The 26,408-nt window shown below is 38.6% G+C and overlaps 2 protein-coding genes across 10 annotated transcripts in view; one reads left to right on the forward strand and one right to left on the reverse strand.

Moving 5' to 3' along the window:
- Positions 1 to 26,408, reverse strand: part of LOC6048354 (zwei Ig domain protein zig-8) — a 628,146-nt gene that overhangs the window by 491,877 nt on the left and 109,861 nt on the right. The window lies entirely within an intron of this gene.
- LOC6048014 (cytochrome P450 4c21) lies at positions 7,578 to 9,980 on the forward strand. Its single transcript, XM_001864953.2, has 5 exons — positions 7,578 to 7,908; positions 7,978 to 8,233; positions 8,524 to 8,650; positions 8,758 to 8,979; positions 9,375 to 9,980. The coding sequence occupies exons 1-5, from the start codon at positions 7,578 to 7,580 to the stop codon at positions 9,972 to 9,974; spliced, it is 1,536 nt and encodes a 511-aa protein (XP_001864988.2). The 3' UTR covers positions 9,975 to 9,980.

Here is a 26,408-nt window from a genome sequence, read left to right on the forward strand (position 1 = left end):
ATTGTTGCTAGCAATGCAATTAGCTGATTCTACTACCACATAACCGCCAAAACGACGTAAACGCCACGGGGCATGCGATTTAGTGAAGTTTTTTCAAAACCTTTGTTTTCTTATAATATTTGGAAAGTGCAAAATAAGGCTTAGGATTCGTTTTAAAGCTCATTTTATCAAAATGCTATTTTTCCTAGATCAGTAGTGTCCCTACCAATGACATGCACCTATTACGAAGTATGATTTAACTTTTGGTTATTTTTGTTGAGAGCTTTTAAAAAATCTTGTTCAGGTGGGGCAAGTGTACCATATGGATTTTTAGTATGGAAAAAAATGCGAATTGCTGCAACAACATATTTTATTGGGAAATAAATACTTGATAGTACTTAAAAATTGATAAACAATTGTTAAAAAAAAATGTCCATACAAAATAAAGTGATATTATGAAAATTTACTATTTATCATCTAAGTAATATTTTAATTCGTAAAAACGATAAAATTCTTAGTAAAATATTATTATTTTATCTAAAAATGGAAGAAACCTTTCAAATACATTCTAATCTGATGTATCTAAGTGATTACAGTTCAATTGTTAGCAAATTAACATGTTTTTTCATGCATTGTTCCTCTTGCCCCAACGGGTTGTTCGTCTTGCCCCACTAGCTGAGTAGAACGTACGGAAAATCAAAAATTTTAAAATCTATTTTTTACATTAAAAAACTGGATTTTTTAAAAACTGTTTCTTACAAAGTCTTAGTCAAGACCTAGAAAAAGATGATTATAATAAAATCCGACAGATTTTTTAACTTTTTAATGGGTTATAACGAGCATTTCCTTAGCTTGTTACACTTGCCCCACTTTCCCCTACATTCCCGTTTGCCCAAGTTGGAGTCGAGAGTTTTCCCAGAGCCTCAACCTCCCCAACCTCAGGGGTCGCCGGTTTCCAAGGACGTTCCCAGAACACAGCAGAACCCATCACAAACAGAGAGCTGAGGCTGCCACCTGGTGGTGATGGTGATGATTCTCCTTGGGTGCGGTTTGGCATGCCGTTGGACGACGACGACGACGAGAGGAATTTCCAGTCCCGAAAACAACAAAAGCAACAACAACAACAAGAAAGCTCTGAAAATACAAAGGCATATCGTAATTCTCCGTATGATATATTAAATTTCTCAAGTGCTTATCATCGGTGGAATAAAATTGAGCAGAATACAAATGGGCTCCCCCACACTTCCCCACGCAAACGTGCCACGTGAACACCAATCGTCATCATCATCTTGGTGATTCCCCGCAGCAGGAGGGAGAGTGGGGGGAAAACGTGAAGATCGTTTGACTTCATTATGGTTCCCACCGACCGACCCCGGGGCTTGATTATTGTCGCACCAGAAGAATACGCCACGGCTGACAAATGAAGGTGAAAAATGGCACCCAAATAGCGAGGAATTTCTGCGCGGATGCTGGAATTTGAACACCCTTTTTGTCAACGTTGTCGTTGTTGGGTTGGGCAATAGAGCAAATTATATCCTAATCTGATCCGGGCATCGTGATGGTTTTGCTCTTGGGAGCGTAACGAGATCACGATTTTGACAAATTTTGGAAGAAAACTTTACGAAATGAGTGCGGATTTGTTCTTGTTGTTCTGTTGTTCTATTGTTCTGTTGTTCTGTTGTTCTGTTGTTCTGTTGTTCTGTTGTTCTGTTGTTCTGTTGTTCTGTTGTTCTGTTGTTCTGTTGTTCTGTTGTTCTGTTGTTCTGTTGTTCTGTTGTTCTGTTGTTCTGTTGTTCTGTTGTTCTGTTGTTCTGTTGTTCTGTTGTTCTGTTGTTCTGTTGTTCTGTTGTTCTGTTGTTCTGTTGTTCTGTTGTTCTGTTGTTCTGTTGTTCTGTTGTTCTGTTGTTTTATTGTTCTATTGTTCCTTTGTTGAGACATTTCTCAAATAACTAATGCGCTAGGTTCACATGGTCATATCAAACCAGAAAATCTTAAAATCTCGTGCTGCTGTAATTCAGCACTAATTAGCATAGTTGATGTTTATGGTACCCCAGTGCGACACAGCTGTAGATCACAGGAAACTAAGATAATTTTGCTAAAATTCATTCTTGCTGCAGCAACTCTCTTTGGACACTGCAAAATTCGTTCATCTCTCAGCTTTCAAAGCAAAGATCTTTTCATCGCAGCAAATTAGAAGACTTTAAGCAATATACTTGTCATTCCACGAATCTCACGAAAAACGCCCACGACTAAACCGACGTGGAAATATTCCCTCCTACTACTCTGACACCGGTGAAAAGTGTCCCGCGTTATCAAATTTAGGTGTCGACGGAAATCAGCTCCCGCATACCCCGGACAACCTGCAAAAGTGTCTAGCTGGAATGTGGTCCACCACGGGGCAGGGCCGTAATTGGATGGGAAAGGATTCCGCGAATATCGCACATTGGTTCGATTCTCTGTTAAAAATTGCCAAAATAACAAAAAAAAAAACTTTCGGTATCTTACCGAAGTCTTATCGACGATCATTGCCGGCGCCTGCCTTGTGAGAATGTAGATGATTTCCTATCCAAAAATGACAAACTTGCTCCCACTGTGCATCCCACCCACCACCACGTGCCAGGTTGACTGCGCGGGCGGAATTTGACGGAGGAACGGGACAAGACTTTCGGGAGCCAACCAACGGTTAAACGGCTAGACGGTGGTCCTGCTTAGTCGACGGCCAGGTGTCGTCACCGAGGGTGAGCAGGAATTTGCACTTCTTGTCCATTGCCAGGGGGAGGTGGCGATTAGTTTAATTTTTCACATTTCTTGTATCTTTGCTACCGGTTACCGGGCGCTGTAATTGGAACAAATTGTTTCGGCGCGGATTTGCGTGAAATGAGAACTAAAAGCTACACGGTTGGGTTAAGGAACAGTGGAGCGAATACTTGCGCAGTTTAGCGGGAATTTGGGCAGAAATTTATTGACGTTTTGTAAATTGCTTCGTCGCGTTCGTTGAATGAAACTGGAGAAAAATTTTGTCAAAATGAGTTTCTTTGTAGTTTTGACTTCCGAGACATGATCTAAGGTTATCAATTCTAGTGAATTTCTGGTCAATTTATTATTTCATCAACGTCTTAATGGAATGATTGATTGAATTCAGGATAAGAGGTGTTTCGTTATTCTGCTGTAAGCATACCGTCGGAACTATATTATGAACAGGGGCAGCATTTTTTATGGAACTAAAAAGCTTAAAATTTGAAAGATGATGTACAATTTTTTTTGTGTAAAACAAAGCTTAAGAGCGAGTCCACGAACAGGGCATACCCCTTTGTATGGGACGTCGTTTGGACCTCACCAATCTGCCTGAAATTTTCAAGGGTTGTTTGTACATATAAAACTAGCATCTGGCCAAAATATGAGCACTCTAGGTCAACGGGAAGTGGGAAAAATCGGGACACAATGTTTGGAGGTTCAAAAACGTCCAAAATCCTAAAAAGGCTATAACTTAGGCAAAATTCAATTAAATTTCAAAACTCATGCTTCTGAAAAGGCTTAAAAAATGCAACAAAATTCAGGGTGGAGCAGTGGAGCATCCCGATTGGTTAAATCTAAAGTGAGTTATTGGCATTTTAGTGAAAAAATAGCAAAATTTTAAAACTCAAATCAAAAAGTGTTCTACCTAGATATCAACTCAGTTCGACCTGCATCTTGTAGGACACATCTGGGACTACCATCTGAAACTGAGAATGCTTTTGGTAACGCAGTTTAATATATTAAATAAACATGTTTCGTGTTTCACATGTTCGAAAATGGAAGTGGTCGTATCGCCCATCCGTCACGAGATATCAAAAAACGGACCTCGGATTCGTGATCAGGGACAAAAGTTACCACTTAGAACAAAGTTTCACGCAAATCGAAGATGGGTCCTGCTTTCCCGTTTGTAATCATAGTAGTCAATGTTTTATGCTAAAAACGCTTATATATTTACTAAGAATTTTGAAAACTCGTCACTTTTTGTTCACTCAAATGCAAATATCTCGGTTTTGCGTGGACATAAATTGAATATTAAAAAAAGCCATAAGATCTCCGTAAAATTTCCTTTAAACTGAATGCATTAGTTTTGGCTGCTAAATTTGTTGGCTCGTTTTGGGGAGTGATTTTTGAATTTTTTAGCTAAAAAATACAAATTTTTCTCCCTAAAACGCCCTGCCATGCCCAAACACAAGCTTTTATGGACTATGTCTGTACAGGAATTTTTTCAGGGGACATTGAACTAGAACTCAAAGCCCAAGGCGACCAAATTTGAATGACCTTAGTATGATTGTTACGCGCATTTCTGAAAAATATTCATTCAAAATAGTTTTGATTATAAAATTCAAACTTACGTTTTTTAAGAGCAGAAATTTCACAAAAAAATTACCGGTGAAAAACGGACCTGTTATGTTATCTTTGCTGACCAGCAATCAAAATCCGTATCAATAAGGTTTGAACAAGAAAAAACAGGATTTTTTTCAGATTTTCAAATATTTTTTGCGAATTTGACTTAATATGGGTACTATTTAAAAAAAATCAAAACGACGATATCTTCATGCAGCAATTCATTAGAGCACAGCATTCAAATATTTCTCGATGTCCCCTAAAACATAGCGTAAAATATAAAACGACATCCTTCTTTTAAAAAATCACTTTTAGTGTCAAAAAGTGATATAGAAAAAAGCAACAAATATTTTTTTATGTTTTTTTTAGTGTTGTCCTCATTTAAAGTTACGAATTTGCCGAAACAACGAAAAAAAAATCCTTAACAAGATACTTTTCAAATACAAGTCATAAATTTGTTTTTGTTTCAATTTTTTGAATCGCTATTCAATAATCTCATAACTTGTTCATTAATTATAAAACCTTTCTGGAAATTTTCAGAAAAGATCACATTTAATGTCCCCTAAAGCATATCGAAAAATATAAAACAGAATATAATTTTTTTTGAAATCAATTTTTAGTGTCAAAAAGTGATATGGAAAAGAACTAACAAATATTTTTTACGTTATGTACAAATTTGCAGAAACAATGAAACAAAAATGCTTAAAAAGATAAAAAGTTCAAGATGGTATGTTAGAGACATAACCGAAAGACATAGGACCAAACAATTTTAATGAGATTGTTGATGTTTTTGGATTGGTAGTGAAATTTAGAATAAGATTATTTTATTTTATTTCATAGATTTGTCGGCAAAATTGTCATAAATGTTCCCCAAGGTGAACCTTCCGTGAGGGCACCGTCTACTCCAGGTTGTGGCCACTACTGTCGAAATTGCAATTTTCATGTGCAGTATCAAAAACCACGAATTTTGATACCCATATTGCCAAAACAAATTTGGTTCTGTAAAAGGCCCTCCAGGCCCCGGGGGAACCTGCTTTGAGATCACCGGCCACTCCAGGTTGTGGCCACTGCTGTCGAAATGGCCATTTTCAGGTTCAGTATCAAGAACCATGAATTTTGATACCCATATTGCCAAAACTCGTATGGTTCTGTAAAGGCCCTCTGGGCTCCGGGAGAACCTGCTTCGAGGGCACCGGCCACTCTAGGATTTGGCCACCACTGTCAAAGTGGCCATTTTTCATGAGAACCGCCACATCATGGCGACTTCCACCGGTCCGCTTGGTACGGCTTCGTACGAATATTCCTCCTTCTGCTGTTGCTGGTCCTCGTCTTCTATTGGCTGCTGCTGCTGCTGCTGCTCCGCTCCGGCCTGATGTACCCGGTTCGAGTGCTCGTTCCAAAGTGACTTGCTTTTGCGAAATTTTCTGCTTAAATAGCGGCAGAGCCGGAGAACGGCACAAAAGGGGGGCGGCCTCGAATGCATACGCTCGCTCTGATTGGTCATCTGCCCGATTTGAACTGAAAAATGACTCATTTTGATTGCATGTTTTAAGCGCTTTAACTATGTTTAGTCAAAGTTATTATGTAATAAAACGATAGCTGAAGTCTTCCCCTTTCGACTGGTGATTGAATCTTCTGGATTAATCGATTGGGGGATAAGATAAAAGCGTTTGAAATATGTCAATTTTTTTCGCACGCTTGTGACGGTTTGAATCGAATTTCTGAACTGGCCCCCCAATATAGTAAGTAGAGACATAGTCCTATGTCAAAACTAAAAGAGTCATATATCATTACTGCATGAAAAGCTGCCAAATTTATATTGAAAATGATTTATCATGATTTTATTATTTATGTTAAACTGATGATGCGAAATGGATTCTTTGGGCTTATGTGAGACACTCACAGAGTTTTAGCCAGTTTTTAAAAATACTAAATTTGTTGCTTTGGTAGAAAAAAGTTATCATTTATCATTTATCTTTCCAACTCTCAGAGCGTTTTTTTTCTCGAAACACTGAGTTGATTTTTGGGTGCCGTGATATCTCGAGATGGGATGGACCAAATAAGTTGAAATTTGAGCTAAAGACTTCCATGACATATCTCATGTGCATGACAAAGCCAGATAACGAAATATTATTTATATCAAAATAAGTTTTTTTTTTACTTTTTTTAAAATTGATTATCACACAAGAATCTGAGGCGCTGTGATTGACTAGCATGATAGGGACATTTGAAAGTTGTGAAGTGGTGATGATTGGTTCCTACTCTTCATCTATGGTGCATGGAGCAATTCTTGGAGGTCCTGGCCAATAACAAAGTAGCAACTACGGGTTGACACCATACTATGCTATGCTAAATTGGTTATCACACAGGAATGGTTATACGAGTCATCACGAAAATTTTGAGTCGATTTGGTCAATGCAGTGTTGATATATCGTGGCACCCATTTTTTGAAACTGCTAACTTCAAATAGCTATATCTCGGTAATGACACAAACAAAAAGTTTAAAGTGTACAAACCCTTGATATATTTATCGATTTCAGTGTATGTAACCCCTTCAACAATAAAAAAGGGTTTTTTTCAGAATTGCAAATAAATGTTGATTTTTTCAGCAATCGTCAGATTTATTTGAATCGGTAAACCTCGGTGGATAAATGCACGAATCGAGCTGGAAACATCTTCTTTTTGTAATTAGTATAAACGAATGACTACTTTTAAGCAGCTCTCTTAAAAAAATAAACGAGACTGGAACCAGACGATGGCAATTAATTCTTGCCAATTTTTATTTCCGTTAGATTGGGTCAGTTTGAGCAATACCGAACCAGAAATAATCTCATTAACATTTCGCTTTTATGCTATAGATCAGCATATTGAAAACCACTGTTCCGCGTTTTTGTCTTTGCGAAAAATGCAAATGAGCATCAGTGACGATCAAAATAGCACGATCTAAGTATCAAAATAACCAAACCTGTTTTAGCGGACTACCGCCCGCCGTCTGCCCACGGTGATCACTTTCATTCTGGCGCGCGATTGTTTCCAAAATAACTATCGCATATGTGACGGGTATTTTCGAGCTTTTTTTGGAAAACTGGTTTCAAATGGTGTGAGTTGCGTTTGTTCTCTCCCAAATGCGATCACCTCATCTTCCAGGATGAGTTCTAGAACTGTTGGTGGTGCAAACGCTCCTTCAGTTTGGTTTTGACCGAGGTCGTCGAGTGACACGCACAACTTTTTCGCGAGCCATGGATATTACCGTTGTCCTTTTTTGGATCCTGGCCGTGGTGGGGTTGGTGGCATATTTGGTGCACAAGTGGCGCTACAGGAATCTCCGGGCGATTCCGGGAATCGAGCCGTGCTATCCGTTGCTGGGAAATGCGCTGATTTTCGCCAAGGCTTCGGGCTATTGGAAGAGCTTTAGGAATGATAATCGAATGACCAAAATATGGTTCGGACCGGTTCCGGTCATCAATGTGCAACATCCGGACCTGGTTCAGAAGGTGCTCTCGGAGTGTTTGGACAAACCGTTCGCGTACGATTACATGGAGTTGGGGCGGGGGTTAATTTCTGAACGATGTAAGGTCAAAGTCAAGTTCTGCGTGGAGCTGGCATGAATATTCAACTCCCCATCTCATTACCCCTCAGATGGAAACGTGTGGCGCGAGCATCGGAAAACGTTGAGTCCCCTGTTCAACACCAGGATTCTGTACAGTTTTATGCCGATTTTTGAGCGCGCCACTGGCAGTATTGTGGGCAGGTTGGCCGAGGTGGCGGATGGGCGGGACGTGGACCTGCTGGAGTACACGCGGGTTTGCAGTGCCGAGGTGGTGCACGGGACGATGGTCACCATTGAGCGCCTGCCCGAGGAGCTGGTACGGAAGCTGATCGAGAGCCTGGATGTGTGAGTTGAGGGGTTGAAGTTAAAATTGAGTTGTTTGTGGTCTTTTGGAATGTTTTCAGTCATACAAGATCTCGTGGAAGTAATGTAGGCCATCCGAAAGCTCTTTGCGCTGAGTGTATTTCAACCAACATATAAAAATATTAGTAACGCAGCTTAGGATTCGATAGAATCCCAAAAAAAATCTTTTCCAATTTCCGGGTTCCCGAAGCAAAAATAACGAAGTTATGCAACACCCCTTCCTTTTGCGCAATATAATTGTTTGTTTTCTTTTTGTTCCCATCATCGCACAGCATCCTCGAGGCGCTCGGCACACGCATCCGGACCGCGCTGTACGCACTGAAAACGTTCTACAAAATGAGCGCCATGTACCGGGAAGAGTGGCGCTCCCGGAAGCTGTGCTACGCAACGGTGAATGACGTACGTGTGTAACAGCAACCTCCAGAGCTGCATTAATCCGGGGCCAGGCCTCGAGAGGAAAACAATTATTTTCTTTACACGATTGATATCTCCTCTCATCATTCCAGGGAATCCAGAAAATGCGCACAAACATCATTAACGAGCGGAACGAGCTGCTGGTGCCGGAAAGAAGCAACGACTATGATGACGATGACGAGGATGGTGGTGCCAATGCCCAGAAACCGGCCCAATCAATTGCATTCGTGGAACGGTTGCTGACCATCCAGCACAAGGGGCGGCCCTTCACGGACGAGGAAATTGCGAACCATGCCTACACGATGCTGGTTGCCGTAAGTGACAACACACGAGGTGGTCCTTAAACTGGTCACATCGCACCCTTAATTTTTCTCGACTTCTTGTTATCTCTTAAGATCAATACACTTTTCCATTTTTCAAATCAACTTTCATCGCTACAAGACGAGCAATTTTTCAAAATCTGACTATCAAAATTTTTTAACATTTTAAAGTGTAAGTAGCTTCAAAATTAAAAAAAAAAAACAAGTTTATTAGCTAGATCAAGCCACAACCCTCACCAACTCTCAGAAACCCCCTTCCCCCCTAAAATGCCATGTAGTTTGTTGATGGCCCCTAATTTATTTGCCAATACACCACAAGAATTTGACTCGTTTGAAGTCACTGAACTCGAAGTTCAACAAAACCTAACCCACAACTCTTCCATTTACAGGGTTACGAAACGTCCGCGCTGCAGCTGTCCACCACCTGTCTGATGCTGGCGATGCATCCGGACGTGCAGGAACGGGTCGTCAGCGAGATACAAGCGGTGCTTCCCACGGCGGACAGCCCCATTACGCCGGAAACGCTCCGCGAGCTGATCTATCTGGACCAGACGCTGAACGAGGTGCTGCGACTGTACCCGGTGGCACCGCTAATTGCCCGCCAATCGACGGCCCCGCTCGAGCTGGACGGGGTGCTCGTCCCGGCCGGGATGGTCTTCACCGTGAACATTGCGTGCGTGCACCGTCGGACCGACGTTTGGGGCGCCAACGCGGTGGACTTTGATCCGGATAACTTTTCCCCGGAACGGGCCGCCGGCCGCCACCCGTACGCGTACATTCCGTTCAGCGGTGGGCCGCGGGTTTGCATCGGCAATCGGTACTCGATGATTTCGATGAAGGTGTTCCTGATCCGCTTTCTGCAGCAGTTCCGGCTTAACACACGGCTCGTCCGGAAGGAGCTCAAGTTTAAGTTCCAGGTCACCCAGAAACTGATCACGCCGTACACGGTGCAGCTGGAGAAGCGAAATTTGTACGGTTCAACGGAGTGATTCCATTGCAATAAAAACTCCCTCTTGCAATTAAACCGATTTTAAGATGTTGCTTTTTGTTTTGAAAACCAGTTCTGGGGAAAACGACTGCGCGATGTTATTTCACAAATACCTGGAGCAATAAACTGGTATCCGAAAATAAAATTCGAGAGATTTGGCAATATGCAAATCTGTTCCAAAAAAACTGTTCCTTTGCCATGGTGAAAAAAATGGGATTGAACAGTTTATAGAAATTTTTTATGAAAAGTTTAATTCAAACTAATGACAAAGTGTACGGTTTGGAGATCCTGTCAACTTATGAATTCAAAAAACATTTCAGTCAATTGGGCGAGAGCAACAAATTAATTCATTTTTTAAGCAATAATGGCAAAAATACAGCCGTTTCAAGCTGTTTTCACATCACTGCACCGTGATACTGATCAGTTCAAACAAGAAACAATAACAGCACACATGAATGAGTTTCTAAACGTAATCCAGACATGCAACTCAAAAGCTGTATGCAAATCAGATGCAGGTGTGAGGCCAGTGGCATGGGCTCTAAGAAATCAACTATTTTAAGCTTCATTGCTTTCAATGTCATAGTGCCTCAGCCTCATGAACTGAATCCGGGCAGAAAACTGTTGGTCGGTGTTATTCGCTACATTCTTCGGTTCCATCCAAGCAATTCGTAGTACACAGAAAAAAAAATCATGGTAATATTACATCTGGAAATGGGTACATCTTTTTTGTCAAAAAAACTGATTAGTTTTTCCTCTGAAAATATGTAATTTTACCACTATTCTGGAGGAATATCGCATTTTCAGTATAAATTGAGGTAAAATTGCATCATAAAAGAGGTAATATTCAACCTTCCAAAATTACACCTTCCAAATCTATACATTTTTTACTGTGTACACTTCAAAATCCCAAGTACCAAGATTGTATACGATAAAAATATCGAGGCTTGATAACGATAGTTCTATCGCTATCGTCTAAAATTCTAAAATTTTCAAAAATTCCCGTATTTTTTCGAAAATACTCAAATTTTTTTCAAATGTTTCAATTTTCATTTTTCTTTAATTTTCAGCATGGATACCGAACGATGTTAAATTTTATAAGAAGCATTCACAATTTAAATGTTTGTATGAAGCATGCACAATTTTTAATTGTTTGAGACCCATATTGCATGTTTTGAATATTTGAGTATTATCGAAAAATACGGAATTTTGAGAAAATTTAGGAATTTTCCGAAACAAAACTCTAATAAAGTGAAAAAGCATACATTTTAATATTTAAAAAAATGAGTTTTTTCGAAAAAATACTTGAATTAAAAAAAAACAACAAAGTGAAAAGCATGCAAAATGTCGCTTCGTTTGATACCCATATTGCAAATTATTAAAATTTGAATATTTTCGAAAAATTACGGTAATTTGTTAAAATTTAAGTATTTTCCAAAAACTCTAATAAAGTAAAAAAAAGCATACAAAAACCAATCTTGTAAATTATGAAATTTGAGTGCTTTTGAAAAATACGGTATTTTGTGAACAATTTTGAGTGCATATTTTTACTTCGAAACTAACTAGATTTTCAAAAAATATATTCATAAGGAAAGCATAAAAAAAATTAACATTTTATGGTTGAATTAATCGATTTTAGAAAGATTTTAAACATGAGTTATCGTTTATTATCGGCGATAAGATTATCGCCGATAGAATTATCGAAAAAACGCAAACGTTAACGATAGATTATTGTTATCGTCCCGACGATGACGATAACCATTATCGTTTCTTTCAGACGATATGGACGATAATTTTGTCGATTAACAATCTTGCTGAGTACCGTAAAAAAGAATAACATTTAAAGGATTACAATTTAAAAATCTTTTTTTAAAACACTTATTGGGGTAGGTAAAAAAGGTTCATAGTCTAGTTTTAAAAGAAGTTTTTCTAATGTTTAAAAAAAATTACTGTATGTCAAAAAATTATAAGCCTCTCAAAATTCGTAAATATTTTTTAATGTTAAGAAAAACTAACAACTGTTCTAGGAACGACATTTTTTCTGCTCAGTTATCTTAAGATGTCCCCGACACAACCTTTTTAACGCGTCATTGTTATCCGAGCATTCGTTGGTGAAGGTTGTCTGAATCAACATGACTCGTCGCGTCCCGGCGCAAAACGCCGGCAATATTGCCCTACCTGCGGCTCAAGCAGGCAAAAAAGTGGGAATTTCCAAAAGGAAGGTTGAGGCCTCAACTGATGGCCAAAAACCGGGGATTTCCAAGAAGAAGGTGCTTTTGGAAGTGACATCGAACAGCAAAAAGACGAAAAAGAGCGACGGTACTGTACCGATGGATGAGGAGGAGGAGAACTCTTCATCGCACGAGGAGCAGCTATTGAAGAACAACAAGTTTGCTGGACTGCCTGACGAGGACCAGGTAGCGGAAGCAAAGGAGAATGAAGTGAAACAGCGAAAGGAGAAACTGCCTCCTTTTTATGTGCGGCAATCAGCAGCAACGATCGACTTTCGTGCGGGGCTGGTTGAACTCATCAAGTCTGGGAAAGTCCTAGGCAACATTCGTCTGTGTCAGGACGGATTTAAGGTGCTGGTGCAATCCAGGCAGCACTATCAACTGGTCAAGGATTACTTGACCGAAAACGAGGCGGAGTACTTTACCCATGATGTCGTCATGGATAAGCCGTACAAAATCGTCGTCAGAGGTCTGTACGACATGCCAGTGGAGGAATTAGCTGCCGAGCTAAAAGTTTTGAAACTGGATGTGTTGGCCGTGCACAAAATGAGCCGACGCAACAAAGACATCAAGTACCGTGACCAGCTCTACCTGCTGCATTTGGCTAAGGGATCGACGACGCTTCCTGAGCTGAAGGCAATCCGAGCGGTTTTCAACATTATCGTGTCGTGGGAGCGATACCGACCAGTGCATCGTGACGTCACACAATGCTTCAACTGCCTGGGTTTCGGGCACGGAGGTAAGAACTGCCACCTGAAGCGTCGTTGCGCCAAATGTGGTACCGATGCGCACATCACATCCCAGTGCATCCAAGATTCGCTGGTGAAGTGCCTCAACTGCAACGGTGAGCACTCGTCAACCGACCGAAAGTGCCCCAAGAGAGCTGAGTTCGTGAAAATTCGGCAGCAAGCATCGACGAAGAATCAGCCTCAGCGTCGTAGAACTCCTCCAGCCCTGGTGGAGGAAAATTTTCCACCTCTTCAACCGCGACGCCAGGTCCCGAACTTGGCACCGTTGCCGTTGGATCCCAGGAAGAGAGCTGAGATGAATCATCCACGGCCGGGTTCCAGCCAGGAGCCGAGACCGCCACCACCGGGCTTCAGCCAGGAGCCAAGACCAACCCAAGAACCAGCAGTTGAGGAAAATGGTAATGATCTTTACACCTCAACCGAACTCCTCAATATTTTCAAACAGATGTCCGCTGCACTGCGTGGATGCAAAACCAAGACCCAGCAGATTGAAGTGCTGACCTCGTTCGTCATCCAGTATGGATCGTAGGTCCCTCAAGCTGCTGAATTGGAACGCTTGCTCCATTAGGAGGAAGAATTTAGAGCTGGTGGATTTTCTTCGCGAGAAGGAGATCGACGTAGCTGCCATCACGGAAACTCATCTGAAGCCCGGTGAAAAAGTTTATCTGCAAAACTACAAGATCGCGACGCAGCTCGATAGGACCACCTCTGGAGGAGGAGGTGTGCTTGTCGCTGTTCATCGTGATCTCAAGCCACGCCGGCTGCCACACTTCAAGCTGGACATCATCGAGGCCGTTGGGGTGGAAATTCCCACTTCGGTTGGCCCAGTACTCTTCATTGCTGCATACTGCCCACGTCAGGTGAATGCCAGAGATGGTTCAGCAGCAAAACTGAAGAGCGATATCCAGAAGCTGACACGGCGGAGCGCAAAGTACATCATCGCTGGTGACCTCAACGCGAAGCATGAAGTTTGGGGCAACAGCAGGAGGAATCGGAACGGAGTGATTCTGCACAACGATCTGCAAAACGGATACTACAACGTTGTGAGTCCGGATCGTCCAACGAGGGTGGCTCGGTCTGGGAATCACTCAATCATCGACTTCTTCATTACCAATATGGCTGAGAACGTGGCTCATCCTGAGGTGTTTGAAGAGTTGAGTTCTGATCACTATCCGGTGGTTGTGGAGGTTGGAGCTTCCGTTACTCCGCAGCGGCAACCAACCCGGAAAGATTACCACAACGTTGACTGGCAGCAGTTTCAGCAAGTGGTAGACAGCAACATCGACTATGATCAACACCCGGAAACTTCTGCTGATATTGATCGTTCGCTGGAGGTGATCCAGCAGGCTATCAACCAAGCAGAGGCTGCCAACGTTCGGGAGGTTCCTGTTAATTTTAAGGTAACTGATATTGACGTAGATACTAAACACTTGATTAGACTTAGGAATGTTTATAGGAGACAATATCAACGGACTGGGGACTATGACAAAAGATTTCAGTGAACAATTTGAACAAAATCATACAAGACCGACTTGACAATATCAGAAATCAAGAATTTTCAAAACATGTAAGCCAGCTTGGGAATTATTCAAAACCATTTTGGAAACTTTCAAAAGTTCTTAAAAACAAACCAAAGCCTATTCCTCCTCTTATTGTTGAGGATTCTCCTTTGATTACATCCGAGGAAAAGGCAAATGCACTTGGGCTTCATTTTGTTAGTTCTCATAATCTTGGCGCTTCCATGACCAGCCGTAAAGAAACATCAGTTGCCAATAGTATTTCAACAATCAATGACTCTACCTTTGAATTTCCTGCAGATTCCCATGTTTCTGGTGAGGAAGTCAAAGTTGCAGTTAAACAAATGAAAAATATGAAAGCTCCTGGCTTTGATAACATTTTAATCTAGTGTTGAAAAAACAGAGTGATCAGTTCTTTCAACATCTAGCCAATATTTTCAATAAATGTTTGCAACTTGGTTACTTCCCCACCAATTGGAAACTGGGCAAAGTCATACCAATTTTGAAGCCTCAAAAGATCCAACATCGCCAACAAGTTATCGTCCCATTAGTCTTTTGAGTAGTCTGTCCAAACTCTTTGAGAAGGTCATCTATTCAAGGCTTTTGGATTTTACCAACGATAATAATATAATTTTGAATGAGCAGTTTGGCTTCCGAAAGGGGCATAATACTGCTCATCAGCTTACGAGAGTAACTAAAATCATCAAGCAGAACAAGCTTGAGTCTAAATCAACTGCTATGGCTTTGTTGGATGTTGAGAAGGCTTTTGACAATGTTTGGCATGATGGTTTGATACATAAACTGTATTTATACGGTTTTCCAATGTATCTTATCAAAATTATCCAGCACTATCTTTCGGAGAGATCGTTCAGGTTTTTCTGAATGGGATTGCTTCTGGATTATTCAACATTGATGCTGGGGTTCCCAAGGAAGTATTCTTGGCCCACTTCTGTACAATATTTTTACATCTGATTTGCCTACTCTTCCTGGTAATGGTGTGTTGTCACTTTTGCTGATGACACTGCCGTTATTTATAAGGGTAAAATAACCAGATATTTAGTTGGCCGTCTTCAGAAGGGTCTTGACGTTCTTTCCGAATACTTTGGCGACTGGAAAATTCGCATAAATGCAGCCAAAACTCAAACCATCATTTTTCCACTTTCCAAATCGGCCAGATTTGTCCCAAAGGATGATGTTTTGATTAAAATGAATGATGTTTCGATACCCTGGTCAAAGGAAGTTGTCTATTTAGGTCTCATACTTGACTCGAAACTATTGTTTCGACAGCATGTAGATAAAATATTGAACAAGTGCAGCATTCTCATCAGGTGTTTGTATCCTTTAATTAACAGAAAATCAAAGCTATCTTTGAAAAATAAGCTAGCAGTTTACAAACAAATAATTTACCCCGTTATTGAGTATGCAGTACCTGTTTGGGAGTGTTGCGCTAGAACTCATAAATTGAAGCTCCAGCGTGTCCAAAACAAGGTACTCAAAATGGTTTTGAATGTTCCTGGCTGGACAAGATCAAGTGAGGTTCATGAATTAGCAGAAGTAAAAATGTTGGATCAGAAGATTCAAGAAAAATGTTTGAAATTCAGGGAAAAATGTGCTATATCTGAATACCCCTTGATTCAAGGATTGGTTTAGTTTATGGTAAGATTAAGTTAGTTTTAGGTTAGGTTATGTTTTCTTAAATTATTTTTTTTTTCCTCATTGTACCTAGTGTAACAAAAATGATAAATCATATACTTTTAAAGTTAAGAAAATGAACAGTGTTTAAATCACGAAAAGCAAACTAAAGCTGAAGAGCCACAGCTGACCACTTATTATGTAAACCAAATGTAATAATTATAAGAAAGATTCAATAAAGTATATTTAATTCAAAAAAAAAATACCTTTTTAACGCAATTAAGTTTCATTGAGAAGAACATGAGAAATTGTAAACTGCGTAAAAGATCACTTTGAACCTGAGCAATTCTCTGAGTTTTCGGTCATTCGATTTTTTTTGTATTTTTTAATCCGGCTGAAACTTTTTTGGTGCCTTCGGTATGCCCAAAGAAGCCAATTTGCATCATTAGTTTGTCCATATAATTTTCCATACAAATTTGGCAGCTGTCCATACAAAAATGATATGTGAAAATTCAAAAATCTGTATCTTTTGAAGGAATTTTTGATCGAGTTGGTGTCTTCGACAAAGTTGTAGGTATGGATATGGACTACACTGAAAAAATGATACACGGTAAAAAAATTTTGGTGATTTTTATTTAACTTTTGTCACTAAAACTTGATTTGCAAAAAAAACACTATTTTTATTTTTTTTCATTTTTTGATATGTTTTAGAGGACATAAAATGCCAACTTTTCAGAAATTTCCAGAATGGGCAAAAAATCTTTGACCGAGTTATGATTTTTTTAATCATTACTGATTTTTTCAAAAAATCGAAATATCGGTCACAAAAATTTTTCAACTTCATTTTTCGATGTAAAATCGAATTTGCAATCAAAAAGTACTGCAGTGAATTTTTGATAAAGTGCACCGTTTTCAAGTTATAGCCATTTTTAGGTAACTTTTTGAAAATTGTCGCAGTTTTTCATTTTTTATAAATAGTGCCCATGTTTGCCCACCTTTGAAAAAAATATTTTTGAAAAGCTGAGAAAATTCTCTATATTTGGCTTTATTGAACTTTGTTGATGCGACCCATAGTTGCTGAGATATTGCTATGCAAAGGCTAAAAAACAGGAAAATTGATGTTTTCTAAGTCTCACCCAAACAACCCACCATTTTCTAATGTCGATATCTCAGCAACTATAGGTCCGATTTACAATGTTAAAACATGAAACATTAATGAAATTTTTCGATCTTTTCGAAAAAAATATTTTTAAAAATTTAAAATCAAGAATAACATTTTAAACGGGACAAACATTCAATATTACGCCCATTTGAAATGTTAGTCTTGATTTTAAATTTTTGAAAATATTTTTTTCGAAAAGATCGGAAAATTTCACGAATGTTTCATGTTTTAACATTGTAAATCGGACCTATAGTTGCTGAGATATCGACATTAGAAAATGTTGGGTTGTTTGGGTGAGACTTAGAGAACATCAATTTTCCTGTTTTTTAGCCTTTGCATAGCAATATCTCAGCAACTATGGGTCGCATCAACAAAGTTCAATAAAGCCAAATATAGAGAATTTTCTCAGCTTTTCAAAAATATTTTTTTCAAAGGTGGGCAAACATGGGCACTATTTATAAAAAATGAAAAACTGCGACAATTTTCAAAAAGTTACCTAAAAATGGCTATAACTTGAAAACGGTGCACTTTATCAAAAATTCACTACAGTACTTTTTGATTGCAAATTCGATTTTACATCGAAAAATGAAGTTGAAAAATTTTTGCGACCGATATTTCGATTTTTTAAAAAATCAGTATTGATTCAAAAAATCATAACTCGGTCAAAGATTTTTTGCCCATTCTGGAAATTTCTGAAAAGTTGGCATTTTATGTCCTCTAAAACATATCAAAAAATAAAAAAATTAAAAATAGTGTTTTTTTGCAAATCAAGTTTTAGTGACAAAAAGTAAAATAAAAAATCACCAAAAAATTTTTTACCGTGTAACATTTTTTTTCAGTGTAGTCCATATCCATACCTACAACTTTGCCCAAGACACCAACTCGATCAAAAAATTCCTTCAAAAGATACAGATTTTTGAATTTTCACATATCATTTTTGTATGAACAGCTGCCAAATTTGTATGGAAAATTATATGGACAAACTAATGATGCAAAATGGCTTCTTTGGGCATACCGAAGGCACAAAAAAAGTTTCAGCCGGATTAAAAAATACAAAAATTAAAATTAAAGAAAAAAGACCGATTCCGTAGAGAACTGCTCACCTATTTCAACCCCCAGACTCAATGTCACCCCTACTGATGGTACTGGATGTTTTGAACATTTCTCTATCATGCTGAGTAAGATTTCAAACCATTTCGTATTTATCAAATTTGAGTAACTTTTTCAGGAATCAGCTTTTTGTTTTTTTTTTAATTGGCCCCATACTTTTTAGGGGCATTCCCTATGACCAAAGAAGAGGCCATTTCATCGTTGTCCTTACCATAGTGCCCATAGTCCATAGTGATGATTTATTTGTTTTCGGATTTCATTAACAATTTAATAAAATGTAACCAGATGAAAGGCATTTGATCGGATAAAGGCAAAGTTACGAGTAGAAAGAAAAACAAAGTTTTTTTTTTGAATATCGTTAAAAAAGTTTTTTTTTTTAATTTGTCATTGGGTCTGGGGGTGAGATTGGGTCAAAGTGATTTTTACGGATTTGAATATTTCTCAGGATCTTTTCAATGAAATTAAATAATGTTAAAATGTATGTTTAGGGGACATCTTAAGATGACTTCGCTAAAACAATCTTGTTCCTAGAACAAATCCTGATATTTTGACAGCTGTCTAAAGTAGAGGTGAGTTTTTGGCCAAAAATTTTGTCTCGAAAAATCGAGCATTAGTGCGGTGCTTGTGGGGACGAGCAGTCCTGTTTTTGTGTTATTTTCCGTCTCTTTTGTGTCGCTGTTCGAGTGCATGGGGTGATGGGTCAATATAATTAAATATTAATATGTTTTAAGGTGCAAAGATAGAAAAAATACGTAAATTTAAAATGAAAAATTTTGTTCTAATTAAAAAAATTACCCTTCTGGGTTATTCCAGATTCAAAAAGAACATAAAATTTCCCATAAAATGACATGTCTCACGATTTTTGACAGTTGAGTAACGAGAAATTGCAGCGATTTCAAAAGTATCGGGCGTCTAATTATACACAAAAGTCCCTTTGACACCAAATTTCTATCTCTTCACGGTTGCGAGCTACAAATCACTGAAAAACGTGTCTTAGTAAAAAACCAGAAAAATGAAAATGTTTGTACCGCCCCACCGTCACGAGATATCGAAAAATGGACCTCGGATTCGTGACCAGGGACCAAAATAACCCCTTAGAGCAAAGTTTTAAGCAAATCGAAGAGGGGTCGGGGCAACTGCTGTGTGAGTTGGCGAAGAATGACCCACTATATTTAAATCCCTAGATAGCTATCTTTCCACAGCAGGCTGCCTAAGATTTTTAAAATTTCAACCGATATCTTACCACTGGTCGTGGCCAGCGTCGGTATTGATCAGCACGATAGGGACCTTTGAAAATTGCGAAGGTGTGATGATTGGTAACTACTTTTCATTTGTGGTCCACGGAGCAATGTTTGGGGGTCCTGGTCAATAACAAAGTAGCAGCTACGGGTAGACACCAATGCTATGCTATGCTATGCTTAAAATTTTGTCTCGAAAAATCAACTTTTTAATATTTCTGCTATAATTGCTCAAAAAGTACCTAAATGTTTGAAAATCTCTACTTCAAACATTGTAGCATGTCAATACGATTCCCTAAAACAAGAAACACTGTTGGATGACTTGTTTTTACCATATCGTTGTATTTGAGCTTAATTTTACTTTCATATGACCCAATGTCACCCCCTCTAAGAGGTGAGATTGGGTCAATTTTCAAACGATTGGTATATAAGGTAGTGTTCATCAAATTCCACCATATTTTGGGAAAATGTTAGTAAACAATATTAAAATAATTCTTCGTGAAAAGATTTTTGATTTTATTTAATATTTTTTTTGTTATTGAGAAATTACGAGTGGTGTATCGTTTTTTGACCCATAGTCACCCGCACTGACGGTACACTTTTTGTTTTGCGAAAAAAAATCAAGCCTGTTAACATTTTCACCTCAATTGACGGTTTCCAAATCACTGGTTAGAATAGTGAATTGTGGCTGAGTTGTGGCTGAGTTGTACTTACTTAATTTGATAGTTTGTTAACAACCTCAAATCGTAGACATACCTGTAGAGAAAGGAAACAAGAAAACATATTTTAAAATCTACAAGATTGTGATTTTAGAATAGGTGATTGAAATTATGCCAAAGTGATTTTTTTCATGCATGTTTGGTATATCCTGATCCCTTGACAATGATTTTACTTCTATTTAAATGGTTTTCTTGTGTGCAAATTATTCAAATATTTATAGAAATTATCTGAAAAACTATTTTATTCTAACAGTCGATTCAAGGCAGCCTATGCAGCCACTTAATCGATGGCTTCTGCACTTTTCGGGTATCTTCCCTTAGATGAATCGATTGCAGGAAAGGCATGACCACCAGTTTAGCCGGAAGTTGAACTTCCATATATATGAATAAGCTTTAAAAAAATCGTTTTCAGAGCAGTGAGGATGGCTTAATAATGTCTGACAGAACGGATTTTCTCCTAAGTCTAAGGGAAATTTAGGTCAATTCATCGCTGTTGCATGAAACACAAAAAACAACAACAGACAACATTTATGAACTCATCGCACAATTTTTCCATCCAACTTCGAATTGAGCCTGTGCACAAATTTTGTTGGTCACTGTAATTTCCCTGACCACCGCCAACGAACGATCACATTAATCGATTAATCCCCCCGGCTTCAAAGCTAGTCACGTGGCTCACCTCGCATTGGTCATCATCTTTGTTATGTACCGTTGGTGAGGATCATCAACCGCTGCCCGTACCAAACTTATCTCGAAGGCGCGCGCTCGCTGACGCACGGAGAAACGCCTAAACGTGACTCAGCACTAACGACCAGAAAAAAAACCTGTTTTGCACCTTGACTGGTTGACGTCCGCTTGCTACCTTAAGCATTCGTGGGACATTTTTTTGGGGCAGCTTCTTCACCATGATTCAGCACCTTTTTTTTGGCGGGAGATGAAATTGAACAAGTCACGATCCGCATGCTCCCCGGGAAACCCGAGCTCGGGACAAGTTTTCCGGGATAATCGTCGTTACCACTTTGGGCTAAGTAGTGCGGGGGTGTGGGTGTGTGTGAGTTCAAGTTTTGCTTAATCCGGTGGTCGCGTTGGCGTTCCCCTGATAAAACACGCGATATTATAAAACTCATTTATTCTGCCTGGTAGTGCAAGTACAGCAGTGAGCTGTTGGAGGGGGAGGTGGATGCTGCTGCGATAAGAACAGCTCAACTTGGGGCAGAAAAACGAGAAACTCTAACGAATGCAACCGAGCAAATCTATGGGAACTGGTGAAATCAACTCTTTCAAATATGTTTTTGGCATTAGAAATGAATATACCATATATTGTTGTAGTCGTGCTTTCTTGTCGCAAATGCATTTTGAGCCAAAATGAGTTATGAACGCCATTTTGTGCAGCACTCAATGCCTCACCTTTTGACCTTCACAGATCACCATCACCAAAATTCGATTTCAATCATGAGATATTCAATAATAACCGAAAAAGCTCCGCGGATTTTTGCCACTTTTCATATGATAGAAGTTTCAATCTTGTCGTGCTATCTTGACACACCCTGAAAATTTATGTAAGTGCGACAACTCGCCAAAGGGATTTCAGGTCAGAACGCGTTTGACACACGTGCATGACCGAGTACCGTAAACATTTGTATTTATAACTCGGGACTCCGACAAGCAAATTCAACAAAAATTCAGAACAATACACATAATGGTCTACGAAACAAAACGTGTTTGTTATTTTTACATGGCGTAATCTACCCTGATCCCTGAGGCAAAATCTTGCCGGAAAGTAATCCGACTTCACAGAGAACAAAAAGGGGTGCCCTCTCAACAAAAGCTTTCTCGGATGAACTACGGCCAACGACGCCGTTGACAGTATAGAGCAGCAGCAGCACTTGCAAAGTACAAGAGAATCCGGGAATGCACACAAGAAAGAAGCGGCAAAAAAATGCATCATCCCCGGAATGAGAAATGAGAGTTGAAACTTAAATTAGAGTTTCGGCAAAGTTTTCATAGACTGCAGCGGCCTCGCCACCACCCGGGGAAAAACTCGACTCGTATTAAGACATGCCCTTTCCTCACTTCTTTGTCCATCCCGTGGCAAGTTTTTCCCGGCAAGTCAGAGAAAAAAGCTCTCACAACGCTATGATTGCAGCTTTTTGGAATTTGCGCGCGAGCTTTTTTTTTCTTCTTCGCGGCGATGACGACCCACGACTGGTTTTCGAAGAAAAGTTTAAAACATGGCCACGTGCTGTGCGAGCACAAGTTTTTGATTAAAATTGCGAACAACTGTAGTTTGCAGCGGGTGGAAGTGGTGGAAATTGGTTGCTCACGAGGAAAGGTTTGAAAGTTGAGTATCGATTTGGTTACCGACAGCAATATTGTGTCAACTAATAACAGTTTATGCGAGTTTTGTGCAACCAAGAGTTTTCTTCAATTTCTTTTGTATGTATTTTGAATGAATAATAGGAGACAAATTACTTGATAGAATCCCCACCTTTTTACCATAATCGTTCAAATTTTGACAAACGAAAAATCGATATAAATGAAGCCAAGTACAATGCAATGCATAAAAATGACGAGTCGCTCCAACACCACCGGTGTAAAATCTTAAGCTGATTAGAAACGCTGGTAGAGATAGCAACGCATCATCACCGAACCTGCACATTTGCGAGCATGTGAGCTTCCACAAATGAAACCAATTTCTCAACAATCGCTTCGAATAAAGCTGCACGAGCTTTGAGGCCCGGTCGAACAAAGAACGAAAAAAAAAACCCGACCTGACAGAAAGAAAGAAAGACGAAAGGCAAGCAATTCAATCGAGTTAAGTGTAGCAACAAGCTCCACTTCGGGGAAAAAGGATTAAGCAGAGGCAGAGAGAGAGGGGGAGGGGAGAAGATGAAATTGATAAGCTCTTGTGTAAAAAGAGAAGATAACAAGTCGATGGAAATACATTACGCATGTGAGCTGGGGAAAAAAGAGATACAACATTGAAAGAAGATAGAACGAGACAAGGATACCTCGTATGTATGTGTGTTTGCCAGGAAAATTCAATTTATATGTTTGTATACTATGCGTGTGTGCAGATGATTTCTGTGTTCCGGAATGAAATCGAATCCTGAAACGCACGTGCAATAGTAAATGTATGATTGGGTTAAAACGGATTTTAACCAATCTTTCCAAACTTGGTTCGACAACAGAAAAGATTTACTTGTTGTTTATCTACAATCTCTAAATCAAATCATTTCCCGCTTAAATTAAAAGGAATAAACATATCTTTCTCACATTTTTCGTGGCAAATTGCTAGCAGCCAATTAGGTCCAATAATATTTTTTTATTTTCAAAAATTTACTGGAAAATAATATTTTATATATTCTTGAACTTCTGAGAAATTCATCAAAAATGTTTTATTAAACAACATTAACCATGTGACCACTGAGCACCAGTTCATGAGACTTGGCTTGTAAGTAATTAAAGTCAAGAAAAATGGGTATTTTAGTTGGCCCCAATAACTCGGAAGAATTTAAATTTACACATAAACCACATGTTCTGGCAACTCACATGAAATCGGAAATGTTGCCCCTGTTCGATTTGTGTGAAACTTTGTGCATTAAGGAAACATCCATAAACCACGTGGACACCGTGGGGGGGGGGGGGGAGTTATTTGAATGGAAATTGCTCACGATGCACAGTGGTCCAGATCGCAAAATTAAGTGGAAAATGGATTTTCCGAAAAATGGTTAAGTTTTGGAGCTTTGGTGTCTTCAGAAGAGTTGTTGCAAATGGAAAGGGGCAACTTTTGGTTTGGTTGAAAATTAGGGTGGTTCACGATTAGGGTGATTTTGAAAATCTAACTTTACATGAATATTTTTGAGAATTTTTGTGTCTCCTAAAAAGTTGTTGGGCTTGCCAATTCAAGCAACTTTGTCCAAGACACACAAATTTTATCTCGTAATCTACGCCTTCTATGACCAAATTTATAGAAAGCATCTGAGCAAACCTTCAAAAATCAGTTTTTTGAACGTGGCAATTCAGGATTAAGTTTTAGAGAAAAGTGTTGTTCAGAGCACTTTTAGAACTCTAAAAAACGAACATTTTTATTAGTTGACATGTCAATTTGGACTTAAGGGTCAAAAGTTACAGCCATTTTAAGGTAAAAAAGAAGCAAATTTAAAACTTAAATATCTCCAAAAGGCGCAATTTAAATTTTAAGCACTAGGCTGCATTTGAAAGAGGAGATCTAGCACTACAAACGCTGAAAAAATCTCAGAGGTGTTTTTCTTTAAACTCGAGATATCTTCATTTGAAAAAGTCTAATTTTCAAGAGAAAATCATATGGGACCACCCTAACGAAATTCGAAAATTTTCCAAATATATGTTTTTCCATGTAATTTTGCCCGCTGAATCTGAATCTGCCCTCAGAATTGAACCAAAGTATCGAAAAATCGAGTTTTGGTCATTTTTTGGGTTTCCATGAAAAATTATCATTTATGACTAAATTTTGACCAAAACTCGATTTTTCGATACTTTGACATGTTATCCTATGCTTATATAAAACAGTTTTGTGTTTATGGAGCCAGTTTCACTCCATAATGACATTTGAGAAGGGCGGAAGTGTTTTAAATATTTTTGTATTCCGTGATTTAAATATTGCTGCACCAGGAAGCCGTTGCATCGTATCAAAAAGTGGTCAAAGACAAACTTGTAGGAAATTGGAAGGGCATTCCGAATTTTTGACGAGATTTTTTGATTTTTATGTTTGAATGTCAACATTGAAGGTGATGGTATTTGGCGATTTCTATATAACAGACTTTTCAGTCTCGAAAATATTTTTACCGGAAAGCTCGTCCAATTTCCCATAAGGTTGTCTTTGACCACTTTTCAAAATAATTCGTTTTTTATGATTAACGCTAATTTACTATCCAGTTACGTGCAATGTAATTAGCTTATATCTGTAAGCCCATACATCCAATTGAAATGTGGTCAAAGACAAACTTATGAGAAATTGGACGAGCTTTCCGGTAAAAACATTTTCGAGACTGAGAATTCAAGTCTCGTTGCCAAATACCATAAAAAACATTTTTGCAAAATTTTTATTTTTTAAACCGCTGTAACTTCACAAGGATTGGACAATGGTCAATATGAATACTTTTATGTCACATTCTCTGAAAATTGACTCTCGTGTTCGGTTTTTGAAAATTTTGAATGTTAGAGTACTTCTGAAAAAAAGGTTTCAGTAAATGATTTTTGTATTTTTCAGTTGCTCCATTCTGCATTTTTCGTGAGTCTTTTTGTAACATCTTAGGCTATTTTCACAAAAATTTCAAACGAAAAAAATCGTGACATCACCATATAATTTGAGTTTTATTCTTAAAAATCAAAAAAACCTCAAAGAAGTGGCATGTATTTTTATTTCAGTGTTTTTTTTTTCAGAAAGCCCGTGCAATTTTCTACAAGTTTGTCTTTGACCACTTTTTGATACGATGCAACGGCTTTTTTTTAAATTGCAAAAGACAAAAATATTTATATAGCTTACACACTTCTCAAATGTCATTATCAAGTAAAACTGGCTCCATATACACAAAAATGGTTTATATAAGCGTAGGAAAACATGTCTACAAAGTTTCATTGAAATTGGAGATGGTCGGATACAACCGATTCCCTATTTGGCATGGAATTGCTCTATGAGCAATTCTCTACAAAATCGGTCTTTCTTTTAATTTAATTTTTGTAATTTTTTGATCCAGCTGAAACCTTTTTTTGGTACTTTCGGTATGCCCAAAGAAGCCATTTTGCATAATTAGTCTGCCCAGATAATTTTCCATACAAATTTGGCAGTTGTCCATACAAAAATGATTTAGGAAAATTCAAAAATCTGTACCTTTTGAAGGATTTTTTTGTATGAAGTCTTCGGCGAAGTTGTTACTATGGATAAGGTGTACACTGGACACTGGACACTGAAAAAAATGATACACGGTGAAACATTTTTAGGTGATTTTTAATTTCACTTTTTGTCACTAAAACTTGATTTGCAAAAAAAAAAACTCTATTTTTAATTTTTCTATTTCCTTACCCGAAATTTCTAAAAT

This window comes from Culex quinquefasciatus, chromosome 3 (genome assembly GCF_015732765.1).
Source record: "Culex quinquefasciatus strain JHB chromosome 3, VPISU_Cqui_1.0_pri_paternal, whole genome shotgun sequence".
Classification (NCBI taxonomy): Eukaryota; Metazoa; Arthropoda; class Insecta; order Diptera; family Culicidae; genus Culex; species Culex quinquefasciatus.

Excerpts from the sequence above, each read along its gene's own strand:
- LOC6048014 (XM_001864953.2), top strand. The coding sequence starts at position 7,578 with ATGGATATTACCGTTGTCCTTTTTTGGATCCTGGCCGTGGTGGGGTTG. Across the intron at positions 7,909-7,977 it reads GGGGTTAATTTCTGAACGAT|ATGGAAACGTGTGGCGCGAG; the intron begins GTAAGGTCAAAG and ends ATTACCCCTCAG. Across the intron at positions 8,651-8,757 it reads GCTACGCAACGGTGAATGAC|GGAATCCAGAAAATGCGCAC; the intron begins GTACGTGTGTAA and ends TCATCATTCCAG.